Genomic DNA, 24,526 nt, shown 5'->3' with positions numbered 1-24,526 from the left:
CCTGCAGGCCAGAGGGGATGGTCAGCAGGACCTTCTGAGGTTCTGTCCACTCAGCACCCCAATCTGACGCTCCCACAGACTCATAGGCACCTGGGCTAAAGGAATTCAGAAAGAGCTAGCCCTAAAAGAAACCAAGCATCAAGTAAACCAGAAGTTTAATAAAAATGAAACAAATTACAACACAGTGGGTTGGCAACAGTCTGATATGTTGGTCAGCTTGACGTCCCGACTCCTGTGGGCTCTGGGAGGTCACAGGATTGGTCCCTCACACCCAAGATTCACTGCACTCACTCGCCCTGTTCCCACGGGGGAGGCCACTGTCTTTCTGGTGTGATTTGTGACCAGGCTGGTTCTGAACCCCTCACCCTGTGAGGAAAGCTGCCTGGGCCCGACCTTCACCCCACGATGAAGAGGATGCTCCTTTACACTGTTTTCCTCAGTACACGCGCCACCCCAGGTTCTGAAGGTGGCAGACAGAGGAAAGCCTGTTTTATGGAGAGTTAAGAACTTTGGGAATGCCGGCGCCTCCTCCATGGCAGACAGCCACAGCTCCCAGGGCCTCCTGGCTCCCTTGCAAATTCTTCTGAACTCCGCAGGCCCATCTCTCTTGCAAAGTGCTCAGGATGCAGAACACACTGGGTGCTGGTGACGAGCCGGGTCTGAGAGTCTGCACAGAAGGGAGCCCCGCTGGGCATGGAGTTCCCTGGTGGCCACTGCAAGCCAGGCCAGTTAGGAGGTACTGCTCCTCCTCCGGGGGTGGAGGGCTTTCCTCTTGGCGATGTCCTCCTCGGTGTCACTCTCACAATTCCTCTGCGGGGAGGGAAAGAGAGGGGTCCAGGACAGGAGGTCATGAGATGCCAGGAATGGGGTTATGCTGGGCAGCAGGGGTTGATACCTGGGCCAGGGGCCTACAAGCCAGGGAGGTGGGTGTCGAAGGGAAGCCTGTTGCTCCATCCAGAGGCCAGTGGTGGGGGGAGGGGAACACCTGCAATGAGGCCAGACCAACTGCCTAAAAGCAGGTAGAGTATCTAAGGGAAACCAGGCATCAGGAGAGGCCAAATTGTCATATCGAAAATTATGTCTGGTACCCTTTGTGGCCGCCACATAACCGAGACCACAGGGTTAGGTGGTCTGTGGGCAGACAGGTCTCCCGAGCTCAGCCTAGAGAGCAAGGGAGGGGCGAGCCCCAGGTTCCTCCCCACGCTTTTGACAGCCACGCTCCACACCCTTCTTCTTTCATGGCCCACACTGCATCTTTAGCAAGGCCTGCTGTGCAGTTTTTTCAGGGAAATGACTTCTGAGTTCCAGTTTTATGAAAGACGAAGAGAGTATAAAGTACAGTCTGCCAGCTCCTACACGGCTGACCCAGAGCCGAGGCAGCCATGTCTTCTCATTCAGGTCACACGGATCTAATGAAATTGCTAAAATTATTAAAAGATGTACTAATTCAGAAAGACTTAAATGAGCCATAAAAAAAAAAAAATCTGTTCCATCCTGGGCAAAATAGCAAGACTCTGTCTCGACAAAAAAACAAAAAAATCAGCCAGGCATGGTATCACGTGCCTGTAGTCCCAGGTACTTGGGAGGCTGAGGTGGGAGGATTGCTTGAGCCCAGGAGTTTTTTGGAGGCTGCAGCAAGATATGGTCACACCACTCACTCCAGCCTGGGTGACAGAACGGGACCCCCCCTCCTCTCTTTCTCTCTCTCTCTCTCTCACACACACCCCCCAATCTGCTATCAGATGTTCAATCCAATGCTTCCTAGCATTACTCTTTTTTTTTTTTTTTTTAAAGGAAAGTCCCTTTGGGAAAACCATATAACAGATGTCTGAGATCCAGTCCTTTTCTACTTCTAGAGCTGATGGTGCTTGCTGAATGTTTGAGTAAAAAGAGGACTCTTTTTTTTTTTTTTCTTTTTTTTTTTTTGGAGACAGAGTGTCGCTTTGTTGCCCTGGCTAGAGTGAGTGCCGTGGCGTCAGCCTAGCTCACAGCAACCTCAAACTCCTGGGCTTAAGTGATCCTACTGCCTCAGCCTCCCGAGTAGCTGGGACTACAGGCATGCACCACCATGCCCGGCTAATTTTTTCTATATATATTTTAGTTGGCCAGATAATTTCTTTCTATTTTTAGTGGAGACGGGGTCTCGCTCTTGCTCAGGCTGGTCTCGAACTCCTGACCTTGAGCGATCCACCTGCCTCGGCCTCCCAGAGTGCTAGGATTACAGGCGTGAGCCACCGCGCCCGGCCGAAAGAGGACTCTTTAAAAAAATGTTTGCTCAAGGACAACAGTTAGGAAAGAAATTCTTTTCAATTACTCTCTGGCCCTCTCTCCCCATTGCCTACATTCTGTCAGGGCAACCGGACCCACTGCCTGCCACTCGCTCATCCAGGGCCTCCTCTCTTTCTCCCAGCCTGAGCCAGCTGGGAATCCAAGGTCAAGATCAACTTTAGCCAAATACATCCTAGACTGAGCCCGGCTATAACAATAAAAATAACTCAAGCTCTGCTGAACGGCAACTTTTAGCATGAGTCAGAGCCACACAGTAAAAAAGTACGCTGGGCAAAGTCTGCCTGTCAAGATCAGGGATTCTGAGAGGGAGGGAGGTCCAGTCCCTTTTACAGGAGATGAGGAACGCGGCCAGAGAAGGCACAGGGCTTGGCCAGAGCTGCGCTGTTGTTTCAGGCCTCTGGAGCCATAAATCCTCAAGTCCTGGCAAGAGCAAGAATAAAGAGCTCAAGCTGAAGAAAAGAGACCCCAGGCTATGTGGGGGGCGTGGGGAGCACAGCATTCTGCACCCTGAGGCGGCGCAGGACGGACTGTCCGTCCAGCTCAGGCAGCGGCCTTCCAGCCCCTTCCTGAGCGGGGAGTCACCTTCTGTCCCAACCAGTGCCATCCCAGACACTCCTGGGCCCACACCACACACCCTGAGCAGGGGGAGGGGCTGTCCAGGGAATCCCTGCCAACTGAAATACTAACACTGGCACTGCATTTTAAAGTTACAGGAGGATTTTAAAAAACAACAATAATTGCTGACACTTATTGAGCACTGACATGCCAGGCTTTAAGAATATGTCATCATTTAATCCTCAGGAACTATTATTAACCCTATTTTACAAATGATAAAATTTTAGCACAGAGAGGTTAAGTAATTTCCTCAAGGTCACACAGCTAGTAAGTGGCAGATTTGAATTTTGGCAGTCTGGCTCCAGAGGCCACACTCTTCACAAGTACATTCTGTTCTATGCCTCCCATTTTAAATGCATGTAAAACTGCAACAAAGTAATCAAACATAAGGTAGCATCTAAATATTATTATTTATAGTGGTAATCAAAAGCAAACAGAAATGGAAAAATTGAAATAAGCATGTAAAGCTACCATTCTAAAGCAGATTTTTGGACTGTCAGAAAGAAATTTTGGGTTGTCTATGGCACTCATTCTCCAGAGTCTGCAGGGTTCCAGGTGGGCTACCAGTCCTCAGGCAGAGGCTGGAGGGGTGGGGTGGAGTGGCAGCAGCAGCCCCTCTGAAGTCCCACCTGGACAGGGTTCGAGATCCTCCAGAAGCTCATGCTGCCCCATCAGAGCCCCCCTCCCGGCACCACCCAGGGGTCCCCCGAACACCTGTGCCTCTGATGATCACACTTCAGCCTTCAGGGAAGAGGTCAGGGCCAGCAGAGCTGGCTGGAAAGAGTTGACACCCACCTGCCTTGGGGGAAGACGGAGCTCTCCCCATCCCTGAGCTCCAGGCCACCCCGGAATTCTGCCCAGGAGGAGGACACTGCCTTTACCTACCAAGTCCTCATCTGGCCTCAGGTGCACCTTCTTCATCAGCGAGCGGGTGAGGTGGTTGCACAGGGAGACGATGCTGAAGGAGAGCTGAGGGAGGCAGAGAAAAGGAACTTCAGGTGACAACCTGCAGGAGACAGCCAGGACCCCGCCTGTGCCCCCTGCCCCTCACCGCAAACCTGGACACACCTTCCACCGCCTGCGCACATACTGCCTCTTGAAGTTCTCCAGGTTGACCGCGGACTCCCTGCGCACCATGGCTTGCTGGTTGTCCACCGGCTGGGAGACAAAGCAGAGCGTGGTGGCTGATGCTGGGTGGCTTCGGACAGCAGCCACCACCCTCCCCACAGAACCCCCAGCCACACACCCGCCGTCCTTGGCCTGGTCCTGGCACTTCCCCACCAGGGAAGTGGGAGCCGCACAGTGAGGGCGACAGCTACAGATGCCCCAGCCTTTCAGGAGATGCCCCTGGTGCCTGAGCTATTGTTACCACAGCCAGACACACACAGAGGCTTGGCTGGAGGCAGGGCTTCAGTCACGGATCACTTTGGGGACAGGGCCATTTTACAGCAGTCTGGGATGCTGTACACTAGGATCGTTCTGGACTTAGCACAATGGATGCCTTGTTGGCACATAGCGCATTAATACCCCATTAGAAAAATAAAGGAAATAGGGGCTTTGATGGAGGTCAAGAGGAGACAGGATGTGCAGTTGCCTTTCATGGCCTGACAGTCAAAGCTCAGCTCAAATGTTGACTTCTCTAAGAAGCCTGGCATGGCTTCCCTGAGCCTCAGTTTTCTCATCTATAATATGGGGGTAATGATATCATGTCCTGGGGTTGTTAAGGATGAAATGATTGTGGGTATACAAAGCACTTAACCCCGTGCCATTCAACAAATAGTAATAAATTATCATTAGCTTTCCTGCCTTCTCCATTCCCTTTTGAATTCCTCCCTTTTATAGGAAAAAAAAAAAAAAAAAGGTTTTCTAGATCAAGAGATGGCTTTCAAGGGTCCTGGGAACCTCCTGAAATGGTCTGCAAATTTTAGTGTGTACATTTGTACATGAATGTTCATAGCAGCATTATGCAAAACAACCAAAACGTGGAAACAACCCAAACATGCATCAACTGAGGAATTAACCAAATGTGCTACATCCATATGATGGAACATTACTCAGGAATGTTATTAATAAAAACAAATGGAGTCCTGATACATTTTACAAAACAAACGAACCTTGAAAACATTAGGTTAAATGAAAGCAGCCTACATAAATGTGTCCGGAATAGGCGAATCCACAGAAACAGAAAGAAGATCAGTAGGTGCCAGGGGCTGGCGATGGAGGAGAATGGGGAATGACCACTAAAGGGTAAGAAGCTTTTTTCCTGGAGTGACGCAAATGTTCTGGAATTAGATACTGATGATAGTTGCACAACCTTGTGAATATACTAAAAACCACTGAATAGTACATTTTTTTTTTTTTTTTTTTTTTGAGACAGAGTCTCACTCTGTTGCCCAGGCTAGAGTGAGTGCCGTGGCGTCAGCCTAGCTCACAGCAACCTCAAACTCCTGAGCTCAAGGGATCCTCCTGTCTCAGCCTCCCGAGTAGCTGGGACTACAGGCATGTGCCACCATGCCCGGCTAATTTTTTCTATATATATTTTTAGCTGTCTATATAATTTCTTTCTATTTTTAGTAGAGGTGGGGTCTCGCTCTTGCTCAGGCTGGTCTCGAACTCCTGAGCTCAAACGATCCGCCCACCTCGGCCTCCCAGAGTGCTAGGATTACAGGCGTGAGCCACCGCGCCCGGCCTGAATAGTACATTTTAAAGTGGTGAATTTTATGGCATGTGAATTATATCTCAATAAAAAACCAATTTAATGTGTATGTACGGACAAGCATTTCTTCCGAGGACAGTTATAGCTTTCAGCCGTTCTCAAAGGACCCTGTGACTCAAGAAAATGAACTGCCCAGGATGCTCCACCAGGCCCCACGCCGCTCTGTTTCTCTGTGCTCAGACAGCCTTCTCACTGCAGTGCCGCCTGCGTGAGCGCAGAGCAGGCAGCTCACCGATTCCCGAGCGCTAGCCTTGTCTCCTAACCACTTCCAGAGCGCGCCCCTGCTTTGTTATTTTTCATCACGGCACCAGGCACCAGCAGGAAGCCAGTGCACTCTGCCGGCCACACTGCTCTGGACTTGGCATCCTCTGGCAGGAGGCCCGTGCCATGCCACCTCACCCCATCCCCCTGGAAGGCCTCTAAGTGTTCCAATGCCCAATTCAAGTGTGACTTCCCCCCAGGCAACTTCCAGAAAGTAACATCTCCCTCCCCGCCATGGCCAAAGCACTTGTGTGCTCCTTTCTTGTGTATGCGCCTGTCTCAGCCAGCCTTGCAGAGGAATCATCCCACCACTGGGAAACAACTTGAGGGCACAGAAACTTCTCCATGTCTATGGCAATGCCCCCTGCCCCACTCTCCTCCATACCCAGAACCTACACCAGTTTAACAGTTTTATGGTTAAACTGGCTCCCTGAGCTTCTGAGGAGACAAACTGGAATGAAATCCCAGGGCCTGGGAACTGTGCACACCTATCGCTGAGGCCCAGGTCACGTGGATCGGCCCAGTGGTAGCACCATGAAAGGGAGCCCTGCCCAGGAGCCGGTGAGATGCAGAGTTCTGTGGGGCTGGGGAGCAGGGGCGAGGGAGAGAGAACACAGCCTTGACGTGGAGGGGAGATAGGAAGCCAGGGACTGTTCACACTCCCAAGCTAGGATACGGTGGTTTGAGCCAAAGCGGACAGAAGGAGAGGAGGAGAAGGAGGCAGAAAGGGAGAAGGAAGAGAAAAGGATGAGGCTGTAGAGGGACCATCAGCCCATCTCTCTCAACCCTGTCCTTAACCACTTGTCACCCCTTGTGCACACCTGTGAGCTCAGCCCTGGGTCTAGTCCCACCTGGAAGGGAGGCACAAAACCAGGCACAGGGCAAATGATCTGTGCTGAGAACTGCCTTTTCTTCTCCGAGCCTTCCAGTGGCTTCCCACTACTCTCCATACACTCCAGGTTTGCGCAACTGTCACCTCCTCGGGGAGGCCCTCCTTGACCACCCTATGTAAAATAGCACTCCAACTGCCCCCCACGACTCACCATGGCTGTGCCCTACTTCTTTATTGCACGTGTCACCACCTGACATTTTATTCTGTATTTATTTACAGTCGTTCCTTGGTTTCTGCAGGGGACTGGGTCCAGGATCCCCACAAACACCCAAAATCCTCAGGTGCTTAAGTCACTTATCTAAAGTCGTGCAGTCTCTGCCTATAACCCACCTCCGGATACTTTAAGTCACCTCTAGAGTACTTACCATACCTAATACAACGTAAATGCTACCTAAATACTTGTTATACTGTGGTTTTAAAATTGTATTATATTTTATTTTATTTTTTCCGAATATTTTCAATCTGTGGTCGGTTGCACCCAAGGCTGTGGAACTCTCAGATGGGGGGGCCACTGTATTCGTCTTTTGTCAGTTCCCTCTCCTTCACACCGCCCAGCTCCTGCTCTCTCCTTCCAAGGTGATTAGCACCCTCCCCAACCCAGAAAACACTTCTACCTCTAACTTCACTGACTCTGCAGTTCCTTCTGGCATGAATGATCTTTAAGCCTAACCCTTGCAGGGGCACTTGTACCTCACAGGACAGTTTGATGAGGTGGGATTAGTAGACTCAGGGAGGGAAGGGACCTCTTTTTGTCCACTTACTGACTGGAACCCTCATCCAGGAGAGAAATAGCTGAATCCACAGCTGGAAGGTCAAATGCAAACAAGGGGGATCAGGTTAACAAGAATCCCAGGCCGGTGGTGGCTCACGCCTATAATCCTAACACTCTGGGAGGCTGAGGAGGGTGGATTGCTTGAGGTCAGGAGTTCGAGACCAGCCTGAGCAAGAGCGAGACCCCCGTCTCTACTGAAAAATAGAAAGAAATGATCTGGACAACTAAAAATATATAGAAAAAATTAGCCGGGCATGGTGGCACATGCCTGTAGTCCCAATGACTTGGGAGGCTGAGGCAGGAGGATTGCTTAAGCCCAGGAGTTTGAGGTTGCTGTGAGCTAGGCTGACGCCACGGCACTCTAGCCAGGGCAAAAGAGCAAGACTCTGTCTCAAAAAAAAAAAAAAAAAAAAACCCCACAAGAATCCCAGCCTCCTGCTGGCCCAGCTAAAATGTCAGGTGACACCATTCCCAGAAGCCATTAATGGGAGGTGATGCAATTGCTTGTAGGCCCTGCCTATAAGCCACAGCAACAGCATGAGACCGGAGGAAGCCACCCAGGCCGTAAATCTGTCAGGCTGGCCTTTCCTGCTCAATGGGCCTCCCTGGTTGCTAAGAGGCTCACCAAATGCTGATGCTGTCATCTCAGCCTTGAAAGTCAGAGAGATGTCAATTCCACAGCAAAATCCCTTCCCAGAAGACACGTGGCACAAACACTTTCGATTAAATCGGGGATGTGAGGGGAAGATGGAACTATGTTCCATCTTCTCCTGACCCAACCTTCTCTGCAAACAGTGTCCACCTCCAGGCCTTGTGGTCCATCGGTGATACCAGGGAGCTTTGGGCAAGTCTGACCAGGCTCCTAGGAGTGTGTTTGGTGTGTTGGAAAAATGTCAGAAAGGGAGGCAAGAGAACAGAAAGCTGTGGCGGTAGTCAAGTTTTGTTCATGAGGATGCAAATGCCTTTGAAAAGTCCAGTGGGGTGTGCTAGGCCAGTACTGACACCCACAGAGCAGGGAGAGGAAGCAGCAGCCATCGCTGAGGCATGAGAAAAGGAATCCTGGCTTTACAGAAGAGGAGCCCCACCAGACAATCTTCTCGAAATACTAGGCCTCCTTTAGAAACTGCAAGCAGATTGCAACTCTCCCAAGCTCCATCTGTGCCAGCTCTCAAGCCCCACACTCCAGTGACAGCCAGGGGCACCCTCGCACCCACTTCTCTTTCCCGCCCGCTTGTCACGCCAGGCCTCACCCCCTTCTCTCGATGGAGTCTCTATAGGTGGCACCTCCACCTCTCTCCTTTGCTGGCTGTTTTGCTGGCTGGAGCCTGTTGGCCTCACCTGCCTATTTTCCCAGGAAAGGGGCACATGAGGCTTGTGGGGACCTGAGTCTCTGCCTTGGCGTAAACAGGTGGGGAGGGCTGCAGTAAGGCTGTGCGCCTGCAGGTTGTCCCCTACAGCAGACACGCCAATGGAACGAGGTAGGAACGTCCCTTTCCTAGCTCAGCCCGGTCTCACTTTTCTGAGTTAGGTCCCAGCATGGATATATCCTCTCTTTTAATTCTCTTCTCTGAGACCTTCAGTTTTCTCAGCAATTTTTTGTCCCCAGGGAAAGCTGCAAAAGTTCTTCCTCTTGTACTCTTACAAAGCCCGAGAGACTTGAGAGACATAGCAACCAAATGCCACGTGTGGACTGTGTTTGGATCCTGAATTGAACAAACCAGCCGTAACAGGACACCCCTGAGAATAGCAGGAACACATGAGTACGGAACGGGTATCCGGATGAGATGAAGTAATTATTGCTGATTTTGTCAGGTGTGATAATGGCACGGTGGTTATTTTAAAAAGAAAGTCTTGGTCGGATACGATGGCTCATGCCTGTAATCCCAGCACTTTGGGAGGCAGAGGCAGGAGGATCACTTGAGGCCAGGAGTTTGAGACCAGCCTGGACAACATAAAGAGAGAGATCTTATCTCTGCAAAAAATGAAAAATTAGCCAGGCATGGTGGCATATGCCTGTGTAGTCCTAGCTACTGAGGCAGGAGGATCTCTTGAGCCCAGGCTTGAGCTATGATCACACCACTGCACTCCAGCCTGGGTGACACAGTGAGACCCTGTCTCTAAAAAAAAAGAAAGTCCTTATCAGAGATTCATGCTGAAGAATTTAAGCGTTCAATAAATCTGAAGTTTGCTTTAAAATACTCCAGATTCTCCAGAGAAAAGTAATGGGGGAAATGCACGTAGGAGGACTGGCCAAGACTGGACCCCTGTTGAAGCAGGGTAACGGGTGCATGGACCTCCCCATACTGCTCTCTGTGCTTTTGTGTAAGTTTTGAAAATTTTCCTCCTGAGAAGACCACAACAAAAAATTAAAACCAAAAACTCTCCCTCTATTTAACCTCTGTAATCTCCCTCTCTTTAATTTCCACTCAACCATTCTAAGTTCCTGACCCCAACCTGGCCTCATCCCCACCCCTTCAAATTCTCCTTGCACCTTCCTCATGGGGATACAGCTTGGGGTGGGGGGTGTCAGGGGTGGGGAGCCCAGCCCTGGGGAGGCCTCTGCTCTCTGCTGTCCTTCCTACCCTCTCTCAATCAGAATTCCTTCCCCTGTTTTCCGGAATCCGACGTAGCTATTTTATCACTCACCACAGCCTTTCCCATCTCCCAGTTGGTTGGGTCCCCATCTGCCCCAGACACTGAGTCTTTTATTCGGGTTGTCTTGTCCTTATCTGTCACCTCCCCCCTAGAGCCAGAGCACAATCAATGTTTGTTCAACAGAACTGGCGCCTTCTGCAACTTGAATATGCCCACTGCTGGGTCTCCTCTCCAGGGCAAAGAATCTTCTCCATGGGCCAAGAATTTCCCAGACAAAGGAGAAAAGGCATTCAGTTCCACAGACATTTACAGAAGGTCGGCAGTGGGGGTGACAGCTGGGCACACAGCCACCTCCAACATGGGCCGAGTGTGCTGCGTGATGGAGTGAGGTGGGAAGCCACCACCTTCACAGTCACCTGCAGGGGACCGGGAGGACAGGGGGAGGGGGTCATGGAGGAGACCCTGGCTCCTCCTGTCATCACTCCTGTGCTCATCCCTGCATTGCCAGCCTCCTGCAGCTGCAGAATCAGTGATTACCAAACCAACGCCACCCTTTCTGACACAAAGTCGGGCAACCGTACGTAAGCTGTGAGCACCGGCCTCGGAGACGGGACAGGCTGCTGCCTTGCCCGCGGGCCCATGCTCCAGCTTCCGTGGGAATTGTCATTCAGGGGGATGTCATGCACTCACCCTCCCCTCCCAAACAGCCCAGGATGGTGTTTGAACAGAGCACAGAAGCTGACTTTTAATTCGAGTCTGGTGAATTAAAAATTCTCCACGAGGGCAGAGGGAAGGGGTCTGCCCACAGAGCCTTCCTCCCTCTAGCACCGGTGACACCTCCCACTCCCCACACCCTGTCCCGCCATTGTTAGCCTGGCCCTCAACACCACGGCTAAAATGCCAGCTGTGGGCGTGGGGAAGAGTTAAGCAGGTCCCCCGGCTGCGCCCACAGGCCTCCGTGGGCTCCCCTTGGCATTAGGTTGTGATGCCAAAAGAGAATGGGAATTCAACTGGCCAGGTGGCAGGGAAAGGCCACAGCCTTCTCTGGTTTCCCCAAGAGACTTGGGGGGCATTTCTCAACTCTCTTTGTACAGAAAAAGGTCTGTTTGTGACATGTCTAAATGAGAAGCAGTCGCCAATGACTGGACACAAACGCAGAGAGGGTGATTTCACTGCTGTCAGGAAAACCGCTGAGCCCAGGCTGGGGGCTGACTAGCTGGGTGACTACAACAAGTCCTGCCCTGCAAAATGTTGTAAAATGGTGGCATCAGGTGGTTCACCTCTGGGGACCCTCTGAGCATGAACAGCGTGCAGCTGATTCCACAATTCTCCCTCCGTTTTCCCAGCTTCCCTGATTCAAATCAGCACCGACTCTTACTCTTTTAGTGCATTTTATTTTTGACCTTCGCTAGACAGTTTGCCCTGCATTGCTCATCAGCCAGTGGCTTCCTCTCCTTGGGAAACCTGGCTGTGTGAAGGTTAAGGCCTGTTGACTCGGCCAAAGGGACCTTTAATGTTTGCAGTGTCTTAACACCAAACAAGCATACGACATCCTGTGACAGGGCAGGTATGACCTTGGAGAGATTGTAGACAGGTCAGTTGTGCCAATTCTCTTGGGCAGGACACAGGAAACAGGCTTTTGCCATCTTGCGTTGGTTCCAAGATGCACATTTTCAGATCTCTGAAATCAGGAGGCATCTCCCAGTCTATGACACATCCTTAGTGTCAGCCTGGAGTGAAGGCAGGTGCTTCGGGAGAGGACTGAGCAGTTTCTGCCAGCCATCTGGGGCCGCCCAGCCTCAGACCGTCGGACGTTACATTTTCTGCTTGCTGTTCTTTTGGATCACACTGCGCAAATGCAGAAAGCAAACCTGCATGTGGCTCCTTTCCTCAGGGGAGGATTTTTCATCCCCACCTAGTGACAAGGTGGAGACACACACATTTCCTTGCGCTCCCTTTCTGCACCGTGGCTTTGTTTTTCATTTACCCCCTCACTAAGGGGGGTACTAAGGGTATTGCAGCTTTATGTGGGGGGTTTCCTATTAGACTCCCCATCTTGGGCTTTTTTTTTTTCATTCTTAGTGGTCCACATAATAGTGATGCATCTTATAATCATGGCTTTTCATATTTGGTGAAAAAATTACTGTTACATATATTACACATGATATTTGAAATCATCCAGCATGCTAATAGAAAAGGAGATAGGATTTTGAAGAAATGGTTTCGTGAGATCAAACTTTCACGTCCTATCTTAAACCACTTCCTGTCTGTGTCACTAACTGGGCATTCCCCGGTTAGCACCTGGGACTGCTGACGTGCCCAGGACCCATCAGTGAACTTCCTGTGACTTCTGGGATAAAGGCATAATTCTTTTTTCTTTGTTTGAAAAGAATCTCACTCTCACCCCCTGCTAGAGTACAGGGGCATCATTATAGCTCATTATAACCTCAATCTCCTTGGCTCAAGCAATCCTCCTGCCTCAGCGTCCCCAGGAGCTGGGACTACTGCTCCTGGCTAATTTTTCTCTTTTTAATAGCGGGCAGATCTTGCTCTTGCTTAGGCTGGTCTCGAACTCCTGACCTCAAGCAATCGTCTCACCCTGGCCACCCAGAGTGCTAGATTACAGGCGTGAGCCACCGCGCCTGGCCAAGGCAAAGTGCTTTAACATGACCAAAGCCCTACTGTTCCTGCCTCCTCTCTGACTATGGCCACACCATACTCTCATTTGCTTCCCTCCAGTATTTGCAGCCTGCCAAGCCCCCTCTCATCACAGAGCCCTGGCACGATGGCTCTGTTGGGAACACTTCTCTCTCCCTGGCTTGCTTAGCTGATCTCAGCTCCAGCCTCACTGCGTCAAGGACACCTCCCCTGACTAGATGAGACCCCTACTGCAGGCTCTCGCAGGGCTGCATGCTTCTGTTTCATAGCATGTGGCCCTTGTGTGATTCTTGATCCACGTTAGAATCCTACGCGGCACTGAAAATTCCATGAAGGCAGGAAAGAGGCCAGTTTTTACTCAACATTGTATCTCCAGAGTCAAGTTGAGCATCTGGAAGTTGGTAGGTGCCGATCGTTATTTGTGGATGGATGGATGAGTCTGGGCGTAACCTGCCTCCACAAGCAGAGTAAACTCCTGGAGCCCGGGGCAGTCAGGAGACGCAGAAGGAGCAACAGACTTGTCATCAGAAGGCCTGCATTTCTGCCACAAATGATGTGACCTTGGGCAAATCACATCCACTGTTTCCTCATCTCTAAATTGGGAATAACACTTACCCAGCCTCTCTGGCAGGGATGTTTTGTGAAGCCACGAAGGTACTTTGTAACTACACAATCTGCCCCCCCCCCCAAGCTTCTGGTACAGCGCGGGGCCCATGCCCCCTGCTCTGGCCCCTCCTCCAGGGAAAGGGAGATGAGATCTTAGAATCCTCAGGAGCGGTGCTCACAGCTTTGGGTCATAAAGAGACCACGAAGCCTTGTGCTTTTCAATCTTTATGTCCACTCTCTTCAAAAACCCTCATGGAATTTCTTAGATCTTCAGGGCCCAGTGGCCTGGGCACATAAGAAAAGGAACTTCCTGTTGAGCTCCTTTCGGTCTTCATTCCCACCCAAAGTTAGGGGCCTTAGCCAGAAGGGGGAAGGGCGGGGAAGGGCAGGGAAGGGGGAGATGCTGCTCCTGGCCCCCTGCTCTGCAGGCCGGTCTTCAGACAGGGTTGGGGCTGGGTAGGAACAGTGACAGTGCCTTCTAGGACACGGTTCCTGGGCCAGTCAACTGCAGGTGTGTGCACTGCACCTACACCTGGCAGAATACGTGAAGTCGCTTACTTCACCTCTGGGATCTGAACTTTAATATTAAGGTGGATATTTACAGCAAAGCCCAACTACTTCCTCCCATATACTTCATCTTAGAGATGGGCACCTCGGGTTTCTGTTTCATCTGTACTGACTAGCTATGAATGAGCCTAAGCCACTTCCCCTCTCTGAGTCAATTTTCTCATCAGTTACATGGAAATAATAATACCACGCACCTTCCTATCTCAGAGAGTTCTTTTAAGCATCAAGCGAGGTCACTGACATAAGTGCTTGGTAAGTGAAAAGTCAATCCAAACGGAAGGTAATACTGTTTTCTCTGTGCATTTTAAATCCCCATTTCTGTAGCAGGAAAGTGCCAGGCTAACTTAGTTATCCCTACTCAACTCAAATGTTGCCCAAGATCTGCACTCCATAAGGCATGTAGGCAGGACGTGAGATGTGAACAAATCCACCATCAAATCAATTATCCAGCAGCTCCCCGGGGCCAGCCATCCTCCCTCTGGAGAAGGGTACACTAAGGGGTATTCATTCTCTAATTGTTTTAACAGCTTGGCTGCCCTGCCAGCGCCCTCTCAGGAAACCAGATTGGTGAGGGGAGGTGCAGAATGAATAATGAACCAGCACCTCTGCGATTCTGGCTTCTGTGGAGGGGGTGGAAGGCTATGCTACAGGCACATATCCCTGCAGGATAATTAATTCTAGCTGGATGCTGCAGCAGGGCGGATGAGAACATGCTTCCGCAAACCATCCAGGACGCATCACTGACGGGATTCTGGTGCTCAGAGCTTCCAGCCGGCCAGGACTTCCTCAGTGCATGATCTGTCCAGCAGCTCCGACAGGGATTCACTGGTGTCCCGGTGGAACACAGAGCCCGGGCTGTCTGAGCTCCCACTCTCCAGCTGGAAGCTGCCCATCAGGTCCTGGATCCACTGTAGGTCTGTTGAGAGCTCCTGCCGCAGAGCCTCGAACTGGGCCTGCAGATGGTCCAGTTTCCTGGCCACGCCTCCGAGGCTGGCCCCTGCGGCCTGGATGTCTTCTCGCAGGAGCTTCTTCATGGACTCCACCTTGCGGAACTCATACTTGAGCTGGGACAGGTCGTGGCGGGTGCGCTCATTCTCCTCTCGGTACCAAGCTTCCTTTTCATTGTAGATGGAGACCAGGGTCTCCACGTCATCCTGGATGGTATCACGGGCCCCCGCCAGGGCACGGCATCCCTGGTCCACCTGAGCCACCTCCTCCACCACACGGGCAAAGCGCTCGAAGTTGACATAGGTGTTGTTGCGGGGCATGCTTGAGTGGCATTTGAGGGTGTACTCTCTCAGGTGCTTGGTCTTCAGCTGGGTGGGCTCTGTCTTCCGCTGTTCAGCCACTCTGACTTCTCCTTTTGACTGGTGGGTGTTCAGACAGAAGAACCGAGTGTTAATTTGCCGCATGCCCCCAAGGGCAGTCTGAGGTGCAGGCAGAAGGCACACACATGGCGCCTTTGGCATTCGCTGCATGCGTCAGGCTGTGGGGAGAACCAGGGTGGGACGAGCACCCCCACAGGCCACAAGAAAGGTCGAGGGGTGGGGGTGCTGCCTGCATGCTCACTTCAGAGGGGTCCATGGCCATTAGAGAGGCTTTCCGCACGCACAGCATTTAAGAGACGCTCACACGCGTGCGGGCAAGCAGGCTACAGCCAGGACTCTGCAGACACCCACTCAAGGGCTGGAGCACACGAGGCTGATGCAGGGAGGCTGAGGAGCCTCTCTGAGGCCTCGGCAACACTCAGCACACTGCGCAGGAGCAGCCCACGAGACTCCAGAGCTCTGCACTCCAGGCCCACCCACACTGGAGGGCCCTTGGCCTTCCCCATCCTTCAGTGAGCAGATGAAGCTGATCTCCCAAACCACGCCAGCCCTCCCAGTTCTCCATCTTGCACAGGTCTCGCCCCTTCTTATCTGCATGCTCAGACCATCCTCCCTGGCCTTCTCACTTAACAATTAAGGTGAATGGGACGTCTGGTGACATCCTTGGGTGCACACAGCTAGCCAGTCAGCAGATTAAGGCCGGAATCCTGGCCTCTGAGCCCCACCCTCCCAAAGTGTGTTTCACTAGATTGGACTTCAAGACCTTCTGAAAAGCCAGCAGTTGGAGGCTCAATTGCAAGGTGAGTTAGGCAGGGATTTGCCTTTTTGCCCCGGCCCTCCCCAGAGGGAAGAGAACTGCCTTGACGGTGGCTGCCTCTCTTCCCTTCAGGGTCCTGTTCCTGAGGCCTTGTGGTGCCTGAGGAAGCCCAGTGACTGATCTGAGCGTCATCCTTGAGCCAGAGCCCCATAAGTCAGAAAGGAGCAGCCCTGGTTACAAAGTTGGGGGTTTTAATTGCCATTGATCTCTCTACAACTGAGTCCTTATTCTTGCTTTGAGAAGTGGTACTGACACATCCTCCAACACAGGACATTTTATAAGTTGGCCCCAAAGAAAAAGATTTCAAGTGAGGTTTGTGAGGGTTTCATTTCATAAGTTACCTGAACATGTGAAATGCAAACTTAAAGTAACATAAACCATTTGAACAAGCCTAGGCCCCTGAAGGCCCTGACTAGCTTTCAGCTGTGCCCAGGGTTAGTGTTTCAAGCAAAGGCCTCTCCACAGGCCCTCTGCACCTGGCTGCCCCAGCCAGCCCTGGCGACAGAGCAGAGACCCCTGCCCACTGGAACTCGTGGCCGTGCCCTTACCGTGATCCAGGGGTGGCTGAGAGCCTCTTGGATGGTGAGCCGTTTCCTGCAGTGAGGATTAGAACACAGTGATGATCCATGAGGACAGAAGCTACCGAGCAACAGTCTCCATTCTCACTCTTTTTAGACATTTTGGCAGTTTTTGACCACTGCCATCAAACCAGTATAACGGAGGATGCAGAGATGGACAGGAACATGGCTGCATGGCCTGCACTCCAGGGAAGGTGGTCTAGGCAGACCCCTCGGTAGAGTGACCTTACTACCCAAACCCTCACCTTCAGGCCCAAAGCTGAAAGGCATAATACCACACTACACGAGAGTCATAAATGCTCTACTGAGCTTCCAGAATCCTCTGAAAGCCAGCTCTTCATTGCTAAATCTCTGCTTTCTGTTTCTCTTTGCCTCCCAGATCTCTCCTCTGCCCTTTGCTGCTCTATACCCAGGCAGGTGACCCTACCTAGCACTGTCCTGAGACTGAGCGGACACGGCAGTCTAGTCTGTGGACCTTCCCACCTGCTCCATGCAGGCCATGCTCTGGGCACCCAGCACCTACAATTACCTGCCTGCCTCCTTCGTTGACCCCACAGCCACAGGGCTCACCCTGGCCGTGACGAAGGGGAAGAATTAGCACATCTCCCATCCTCCCCTGTACTGGCCTCTCTGCGTCCACCTCCCCCCCCCTCCCCCCCCCCCCCACTGAATCCCAATCTGAATTGGCTTGAAACTCCTTCTACTTTACCTTTTCAAATCTGAGTTCCAGGTGACTTTGGGACAGACTGCACAAGGTAACAAGCTCTAAGGAAACCCAGGCTGACTTCCCCCCACACACAGTTGTTTACATTTCATCAGGAGAAGAAAGCAGAAAGACTTTAGCAAACAAGTTGAATGCCAAGTCTCGCCAGTCCACACTTCCCAGCACCTGCCCGTATTAGACGACAATGGTACAGATGACAGCTATGGCAAAGCAGGGACAGACTGATGCATCTTTGAGAGAGGTGACAGGAGGGATCAGTACCAGACAAACCAGTGACTTTCTCTGTCCTCTTACCGGGTCTCTTTAACCAGAAGCTTCCTAATGAAGTCCTTGGCCAGCTCGCTAGTCTGGCTGAAGAATTCCTCATCAAAGTCGTAACTCACTGCCGTGATGTTTGCCAGCGTTTCCTGCTTTGTGTCTCCCAGGAAAGGGGACGCTCCACTCAGGCTAAGCACAACAGAGAGGAAACCATATGACCATGGGGAAGTAGATGGAAATGGGGGTGATGGACTCGGGGAACCCCAACCTGTACAGTCGCATGGGGCTGCAAGGCTCCCAGCAACACAGCCTGCCCCTTCTGGGCAGCCAACCAGCAGCCTTTTCATCTGAGTCCAGTTTGATACACTGTTGCGGAGCTCCTACTAAGTACCGGACAGAGACAAATTGTGCCTGCAAGGGACTCAAAGCTGAGGAGAGAGAAACGCAGAGACATGGTTCTTCACAATCCCTGGCGGAACAAAGCAGAACGTAACAGGAGGCGAGATAAAGGGTGGGGAGCATAGGAAAGAGGGGGGCCGTGCAGCTCCAGGGCAGCATTGACATTTGCATCGGGTGCATCCTGAAGAATGGAGAGGTTGTCAGCAGTCAGAGAGGAGGACGGAAAGATCTTCCAGGCTGAGGGAGCAACTTGGGCAAAGCCCAAGAGGTATGGAAACAGAGGAGCCACTGGGGACCAGAAGAGTCTGTGGGGCTCCTTCCCAGGGATTGTCAAGGGTGTGTCCATCAAACAGTGACTCCCGATCCTGCCCTCTCCTGACTCATATTCCAGTTGCTCTGGGATCCTCCACCCAGATGTGCCACTGTCCCAGAACGCACTGCGCCCAGACCCCACTCCACACACGCCCCACTTCACAGGAGTCACCTCGGACTCTTCCTTCTATTTCCTTGCCACCTCTTACTGGCCAGAAGTCTTGCAGGCTACATTTACTACATGTCTCTTGAAAGTCACTCCCATCTCCACTGCCACTTTCTTAGCATGGTGGCAGCTAGGTGCACTGGAAAAACTTTGAGGTGTCAGTCCTGGGTTTGAATCCCAGCTCAGCCGCTCATTAGCTGTGTGAACTCTACCTCTCTGAGCTGCAGTTTCTTCATCTGTGAAATAAAGAAAATAAAAGTCCCCACCTCACATGATTATTGGGAAGAATAAATGCATACAAAATGCATCATGCATTCTTGGCCCATACTATGGGCTCTGGAGTTAATGGCCATCATTATCGTCAATGTTAGAACACAAAGAACCTTCTATGACTCCCCATTTTCTCTATAGATCCCATCTAAACTCCCGAGCACAGCATCAGAAGTTGGTCCCTACCTTGTGCTCAGTATATTTCAGCCACACTTAACACGCTCACCATTCCTTTCCTCGTGTTGTTTCCTCGGCCTGCACAGCCCTTCCCTCCCTCTCCACCTGGGGAATTAACTTCGTTCCTGTCTGTCCCCTCTACTGTGCAGCCAGGGCCGACACCCTCTGCCACAGCTCAGGGGAACCCACTATGCCATCCAGAGCTCCCAGGCCAAGTCCTGCTGGGATAGTCGGAGAACTGGTTTACAGGGGTTGTTGAGAGGATGCTCTGGTGTCCCTGCCCGCTCTGGGCTGACTCTCATATCCCCGTGTGCTGAAAACATAGCACTTTCCATGTGTGCCACGAGGGGAAAACGGTTGGGAAACACCGATGGAACGAACACCTACTAACCCGCTGTGTACGTGCCAGAGTCAGGCTAGGAAATTTGCACACGTTGGCTTATCTAGCCCTCACAGCGTGCCCGTGGTGGGAAGTCTGTGATTCCTATTTTTCTGATGAGAAAAACAGGCACAGAGTTTAAGTACCTGCCCAAGGCCACAGGGATGGAAAGTGACAGTATCATCAGACTCCAGCCCCAGACGGAACCCACTACACAATGGAGCTATGCAGGAAATCTCTGCTCAGGCAACTGGATACTTCAGGGACGGGAAAGGAGGAAAGAGAAAGGAGGAGAGAAAATGTGTGAGGAAGAAAAAGCGATCTGGGGCAAGGAAGAGAGGAGGGGAGAGAAAGAAGAGGCAAGATCTCGGAGGGCACAGGCAGCTTCAGGGCAGTCCTGAGGCTGTCACAGTAACCCTCAGTCGGGGGGGGGGGGGGGGGGGAGGTGCGGCAGGGAGCCCTGGCGTTCCACGGGAGGGATGCAGACACAGCTGTGCGGATGGAAGGCCGGAGCTGCTCTCCTGGGATCCTGTGCAAGCTCAACCCCAGGGTCAAATGTAGGAAATGGAGTTCACCTCACTTAGCCTCAGGTTTGCTGTGTGGACCTAACACACCTGGCTTAGAGTGGGTGCTCCATAAATGTCAGTCTGTCTGCCTGCCCCTCTCTCATCCCTCCCACTTGCCCCAAGGTCGGAGCCCCAGGATCAGGGATACTCACAGGATGTAGGTGATGACGCCTATGCTCCTGCAAAACAGACAACAGTTAAGTCAGGCCGCCGGGCTCCGATCCCAGGTAGCCAGGGACCCCCCACATGGATCTCAGGGGAAGAGATCACCAGCTGCCTCCTTGGCAGCCCCTGGATGCTGCCTTAACCTCCACACCCCTCTGTCCAGCCTGGGATGCATTTGAAGTCACTACGCTCTGGACACTGAGTCCAAGTACCCAAGTTCAAGATCAGACTCTTGCACTTGCAGGGTCTATGACTTAACACTTATGTACTTCTTTCTCCTTATAAAATGAGGATAATGATGACTACCTCACAGGACTGTTGGCAGGATTTTGGAAAGCCAGGTAATGAAGGTGGTTCACTCATTAATGAATGAACTGTAAAGCAGTGCTCAAATGAAACACGCCCTGTGTGTGCAGAGAATCAATCACTGCCCAACACAGTGCCCAGAGCACTCAAGGCTCTCCGTGATCACTTGGTTGACCAGCTGACTGGGCTACTGTCACTATCATCTTTATCCTGGCTGCTTGAGAATTCTGTGGTAAAAACCTGTCAGGTGCAGGCCCGGGGCTGAGCCTGCACCTCCACCTCTTCTCTCCCCTAGCTCCTCCACTGCTGACAAAGCTGCGACCCAGCCTCAGGTCCAGGCCTGGTGGCCTCCAGCTGCCCAGGCTGCAGGTCCAGCACACCTGGACCAGCCAGAGGCTCTGAAAGGTGAATGTGGAGAAAAGGGTTTCACAGTCAAGGGGATGTCACCCCAAGCAGGCTCTGAGGACTTCTGCCCTTGGAAAGACCCCTTGGCCACCTGAGTGGCTTCTGCAACTTACCACATGTCGGCCTCCAGACCCAGGGGCTCATAGTTCACAATTTCTGGAGCTGAAAGAAGTCATATTAACGAGTCAACAGGAGTGTGAAAAGGAGAGGAGATGATTATAGGGAATTTGGCACCAAATGTCTCCATCCTGAATCCCCAGTAAAGAAAATCAGAGCAGCAGATGGAGATAATCTGCATCTAAGAATTTTGAGGAAAGGAGTTGCTATGGCCCAGATGTTTGTGTTTCCTCAAAATTCATATGTTGAAACTCTAAGGCTGGTGGCAGGCACCCCTCCCCTCCCTAAGAAGCCCATGAGACCTGCCAAGGACAATGCCTGCAAGGCCCAGCTAAATTAAAGGACGACCACACCTGGATGGTTACCCTGATAAGAGTCTCGGTTCCTGGAGTCCACATATACCACCAGCCCCTCCTATTTCTCAATACCTGCCCTAAAACTGCAACAAAGAAATTCCTCACTCTTCACACCAAAATCTTCCCACCGAAGAAACCCCCATTCCCCAACCCTAAAAACATATATAAGCCCACTCAAAACTTCTGGGCGATGTGACTTCTCGGGTCTCTCTCTCTTCCGGGACCCGAGAATCTCTCCCAGGCCCCTCTCTTGGGACCCGTTACCCTCACCCCGGAGTGCTCCAATAAAGCCTCTTTACTTATTTCTTTCAACTCTGCTCATCTTTCTTTCTCTGGTGCCGGCCAATCCAAAAAACCTTACATTTGGTGCTGAGACCCGTGAGGGTGCTCTGACTTTCGGCTGCGCCACCCCTCCCCTGGACTCCAGTCTTAAACCTTACAGAAACCTAATTGCCCATGAAACAGTAATAGAGATGGGGCCTTTAGAAGGTGATAGGTCATGAGAGTGGAACCCTCACGAATAAATGAATGTGCTTACACAGGAGGCCTGAGGGAGCTTGCATGTCCCTCCCGCCACAGGAGGTGCCACATGTGAAACAGAGAGTGTTTCACCAGACTCCAGACTCCAAATCTGCTGGCACCTTGATCTTGGACTTCCAGCCTCCAGAACTGTGAGCAATATATTTATTGTTTATAAATAACCCAGTCTGAGGTATTCTGTAATAGCAGCCCGAAAGGACTAAGATAGGAGTTGCCTGTTTTCCTGGTAGAAACCTTTACAAACAAGCCTTGACAGGGAGAAAGAGGACAAGCACATGAAACACCTAAAAAGAGAAGAAGAAGGTGGGGAGAGGAAGGTGCAGGAAGGGGAAAAGGGGCCCCAGAGAATAGGCCTGCCTTAGAATTCTGCGGTAAAAGCCAGTCAGGGCAGCACTGGAAGGTGACGGAAAAGAAATGGTGGCAGAGGAGGAATCCACCTGCCTCTGAGTCTGGTCTGAAAGAGGGTACCTCCCACCTGATGGGCAAGAAGACATTTTCGGGGGCCACTGATGGAGATGATGAGCTTGAGGTGCCTGAGGGGCGCCAGGCGAAGATGTCCAGGGGCAGGCTATGGGGGAGTGGGCCAGAGCCAACAAATTTGTCGTCATCAATGTACAGGTAGAAACAGGAGCTGAGCCAATGATGCGGCAACCAGGATTGGGGGCAGAGTCTAGGAGAGAAGCCTCTACCGAGGAGAGGACAGAAGTGGACCAGGCACTCCCAGAGATCAAGCAGATGAGCACTGGAAAATAAGCTCTGCATTTTACACTCACTGCAGCACCCAGAGTTTCCAGAAGGTGGAAAGTGGAGAAAAGTGGAGGAAAGTGGAGAAAAGAGTGTAGATGAAGCTCGTTGGTGAAATGGAAGTGAAAGAGAGGGCAGTAGCTTGAGGAGGAGGAAGGACTGAGCCTGCTCAGCTGCTAATGGAAAAGGTGGAAGAAGCTAAGTTTGCTTATCTGGAACAATAGCAGAACCACCGCATCCACAGGGTGTGTCTACCATCCCTCCTGCCTCCCCACACGTCAAGACACAGGGGACCACTGTCCTGGTGTTACTTATTTTTAGCTTTATAAAAGTGGCATTGTACTGCATGTGATCTATAGTCACTTGAATCACTTGATTTTTTTGCACTCAACATGTTTCTAGTGTTCGCTGAGTGTTCATCCATGTTCTTTCATTTTCACTGCTCTATAGTCGTTCATTGTGTGAATATACAACATTTTTTAGTTATTCTCCTCTCAGAGATCATTTGAATGGTTTCCATTTCTTTTGTTACTGGAACAAAATTGCTATGAACTTTTTTTTTATGTGCCTCCTGATGTGCATGTGAAAAACTTTCTTTAGTGACATTCAAAGTGTGGTCCACAGGCACACAGTCTGCAGACTGTCCCTGGTTCAGCAAGGTAGGTGCAGAAATTGGGAGTATGCATTTAGAGACCCTTATAGCAATTTGACATTGCTGTGACAGCCAAACTCTGATCATCTTTCTAGGAATTTAGTTTCATTGTATTTTATTAAAATAGCAGTCCAGGACAAACTGGAAAATTTTAAAAAAAGAAAAAGCTATATATCAAGAAGCACAATGCACTTTCCAGTGTTAATCTACTTGAGATATATATATGTCATCTATGTGCTTTTGCCTATTTTTTTGTGTGTGCTTTCCTTTTCCTTTCTTGACTTTTTTTTAATGGAGATTTTTGGTTAGTTTTCTTATTGTTTTTTCCCCAACTTTTTTTTTTAAATGGCTACCCTTGAAATTTGACTACAGATATCTAACAAATTCTAACATAAATCAGCACTTTGACTCTCCTCTAACAATCCAAGAACCTTAGAACACTAATTTCAAACACTCTGTACTAGCTAACATTATTTTCTTCAGTTTTTAGTTCTATCCATTTTTCTTTAATCCCACAAATAAAACTTTATCATCATCATCATCATCATCATCGTCATTTTAGACAACAAATGTTTACATTTACTTAATGTTTACTGATTTCTTTGCTCCTATTACTTCTTGCTTTGAGATCTCCTTTCAGAGTTCATTTCTTCAATTCAGAAGTACATCTTTCACATTTTGGGAGACTGAGGCAGGAGGATTACTTAATGCCAGGAGTTTGAGACCAGCCTGAGAAAGATCAAGACCCTGTCTCTACAGTAAATAGAAAAATTAACCAGGCGTGGTGGCATGCACTTGTAGTCCCAGCTACTTGGGAGGCTGAGGCAGGAGAATCACTTGAGTCCAAGAGGTTGAGGTTGCTGTGAGTTATGATGATGCCACTGCACTCTAGCCAGGGTGACAGAGCAAGATCCATCTCAAAAAAAAAAAAAAAGAAAGAGAAGTATATCTTTTAGAAGTTCTATTAATGAAGGTTTATTGGCAGTAAACTCTATTTTAATGTTTTGGGGGTTTATTGTTCTTTTTGTTTTTCCTGAATATTTTACGCTTATTCTTAAAATATAATTTTTCTGGGCACACAATTATGGGTTATTTTTCCTCAGCTCTTTAACATTCCATTGGCTACTGGCTTCCATTGTTGTTTTGAGAAGTATGCTGTCAATCTAACCTATTATTCTTTTGTAGGTGATCTGTCTTTTCTCTCTGGCTGCTTTGTCTTTGGTACCCTAGCTTCACTGTAATGTGTCTAGGTATGCATTTATTTTTTTCCTGCATGGTAGACATTGTGCTTTGGTA

The 24,526-nt window shown here is 50.6% G+C and overlaps 1 protein-coding gene across 2 annotated transcripts in view; it reads right to left on the bottom strand.

Moving 5' to 3' along the window:
• Window positions 1-666: 666 nt before the first annotated feature.
• The window catches only part of DAPK2 (death associated protein kinase 2), a 110,035-nt gene continuing 86,175 nt past the window's right edge, over window positions 667-24,526 (bottom strand). Inside the window, exons 6-12 of one of the 2 annotated variants that reach the window (XM_069482935.1) lie at window positions 20,935-20,983; window positions 20,098-20,124; window positions 17,713-17,865; window positions 16,665-16,710; window positions 3,973-4,062; window positions 3,790-3,873; window positions 667-810 (exon numbers count right to left, since the gene is read on the bottom strand). In XM_069482935.1, the coding sequence (XP_069339036.1) occupies window positions 730-810; window positions 3,790-3,873; window positions 3,973-4,062; window positions 16,665-16,710; window positions 17,713-17,865; window positions 20,098-20,124; window positions 20,935-20,983 (530 nt within the window). In that variant the 3' untranslated portion in view covers window positions 667-729. Of the gene's footprint in view, window positions 811-3,789; window positions 3,874-3,972; window positions 4,063-14,301; window positions 15,339-16,664; window positions 16,711-17,712; window positions 17,866-20,097; window positions 20,125-20,934; window positions 20,984-24,526 lie in introns of those variants that run through there. The other variant, XM_069482927.1, reaches the window with a different exon arrangement.

Source organism: Eulemur rufifrons, chromosome 2 (assembly GCF_041146395.1).
Source record: "Eulemur rufifrons isolate Redbay chromosome 2, OSU_ERuf_1, whole genome shotgun sequence".
NCBI lineage: Eukaryota > Metazoa > Chordata > Mammalia > Primates > Lemuridae > Eulemur > Eulemur rufifrons.
The sequence above is the reverse complement of the archived record's forward strand: the minus strand, read 5'-3'. Positions and strand labels throughout refer to the sequence as shown.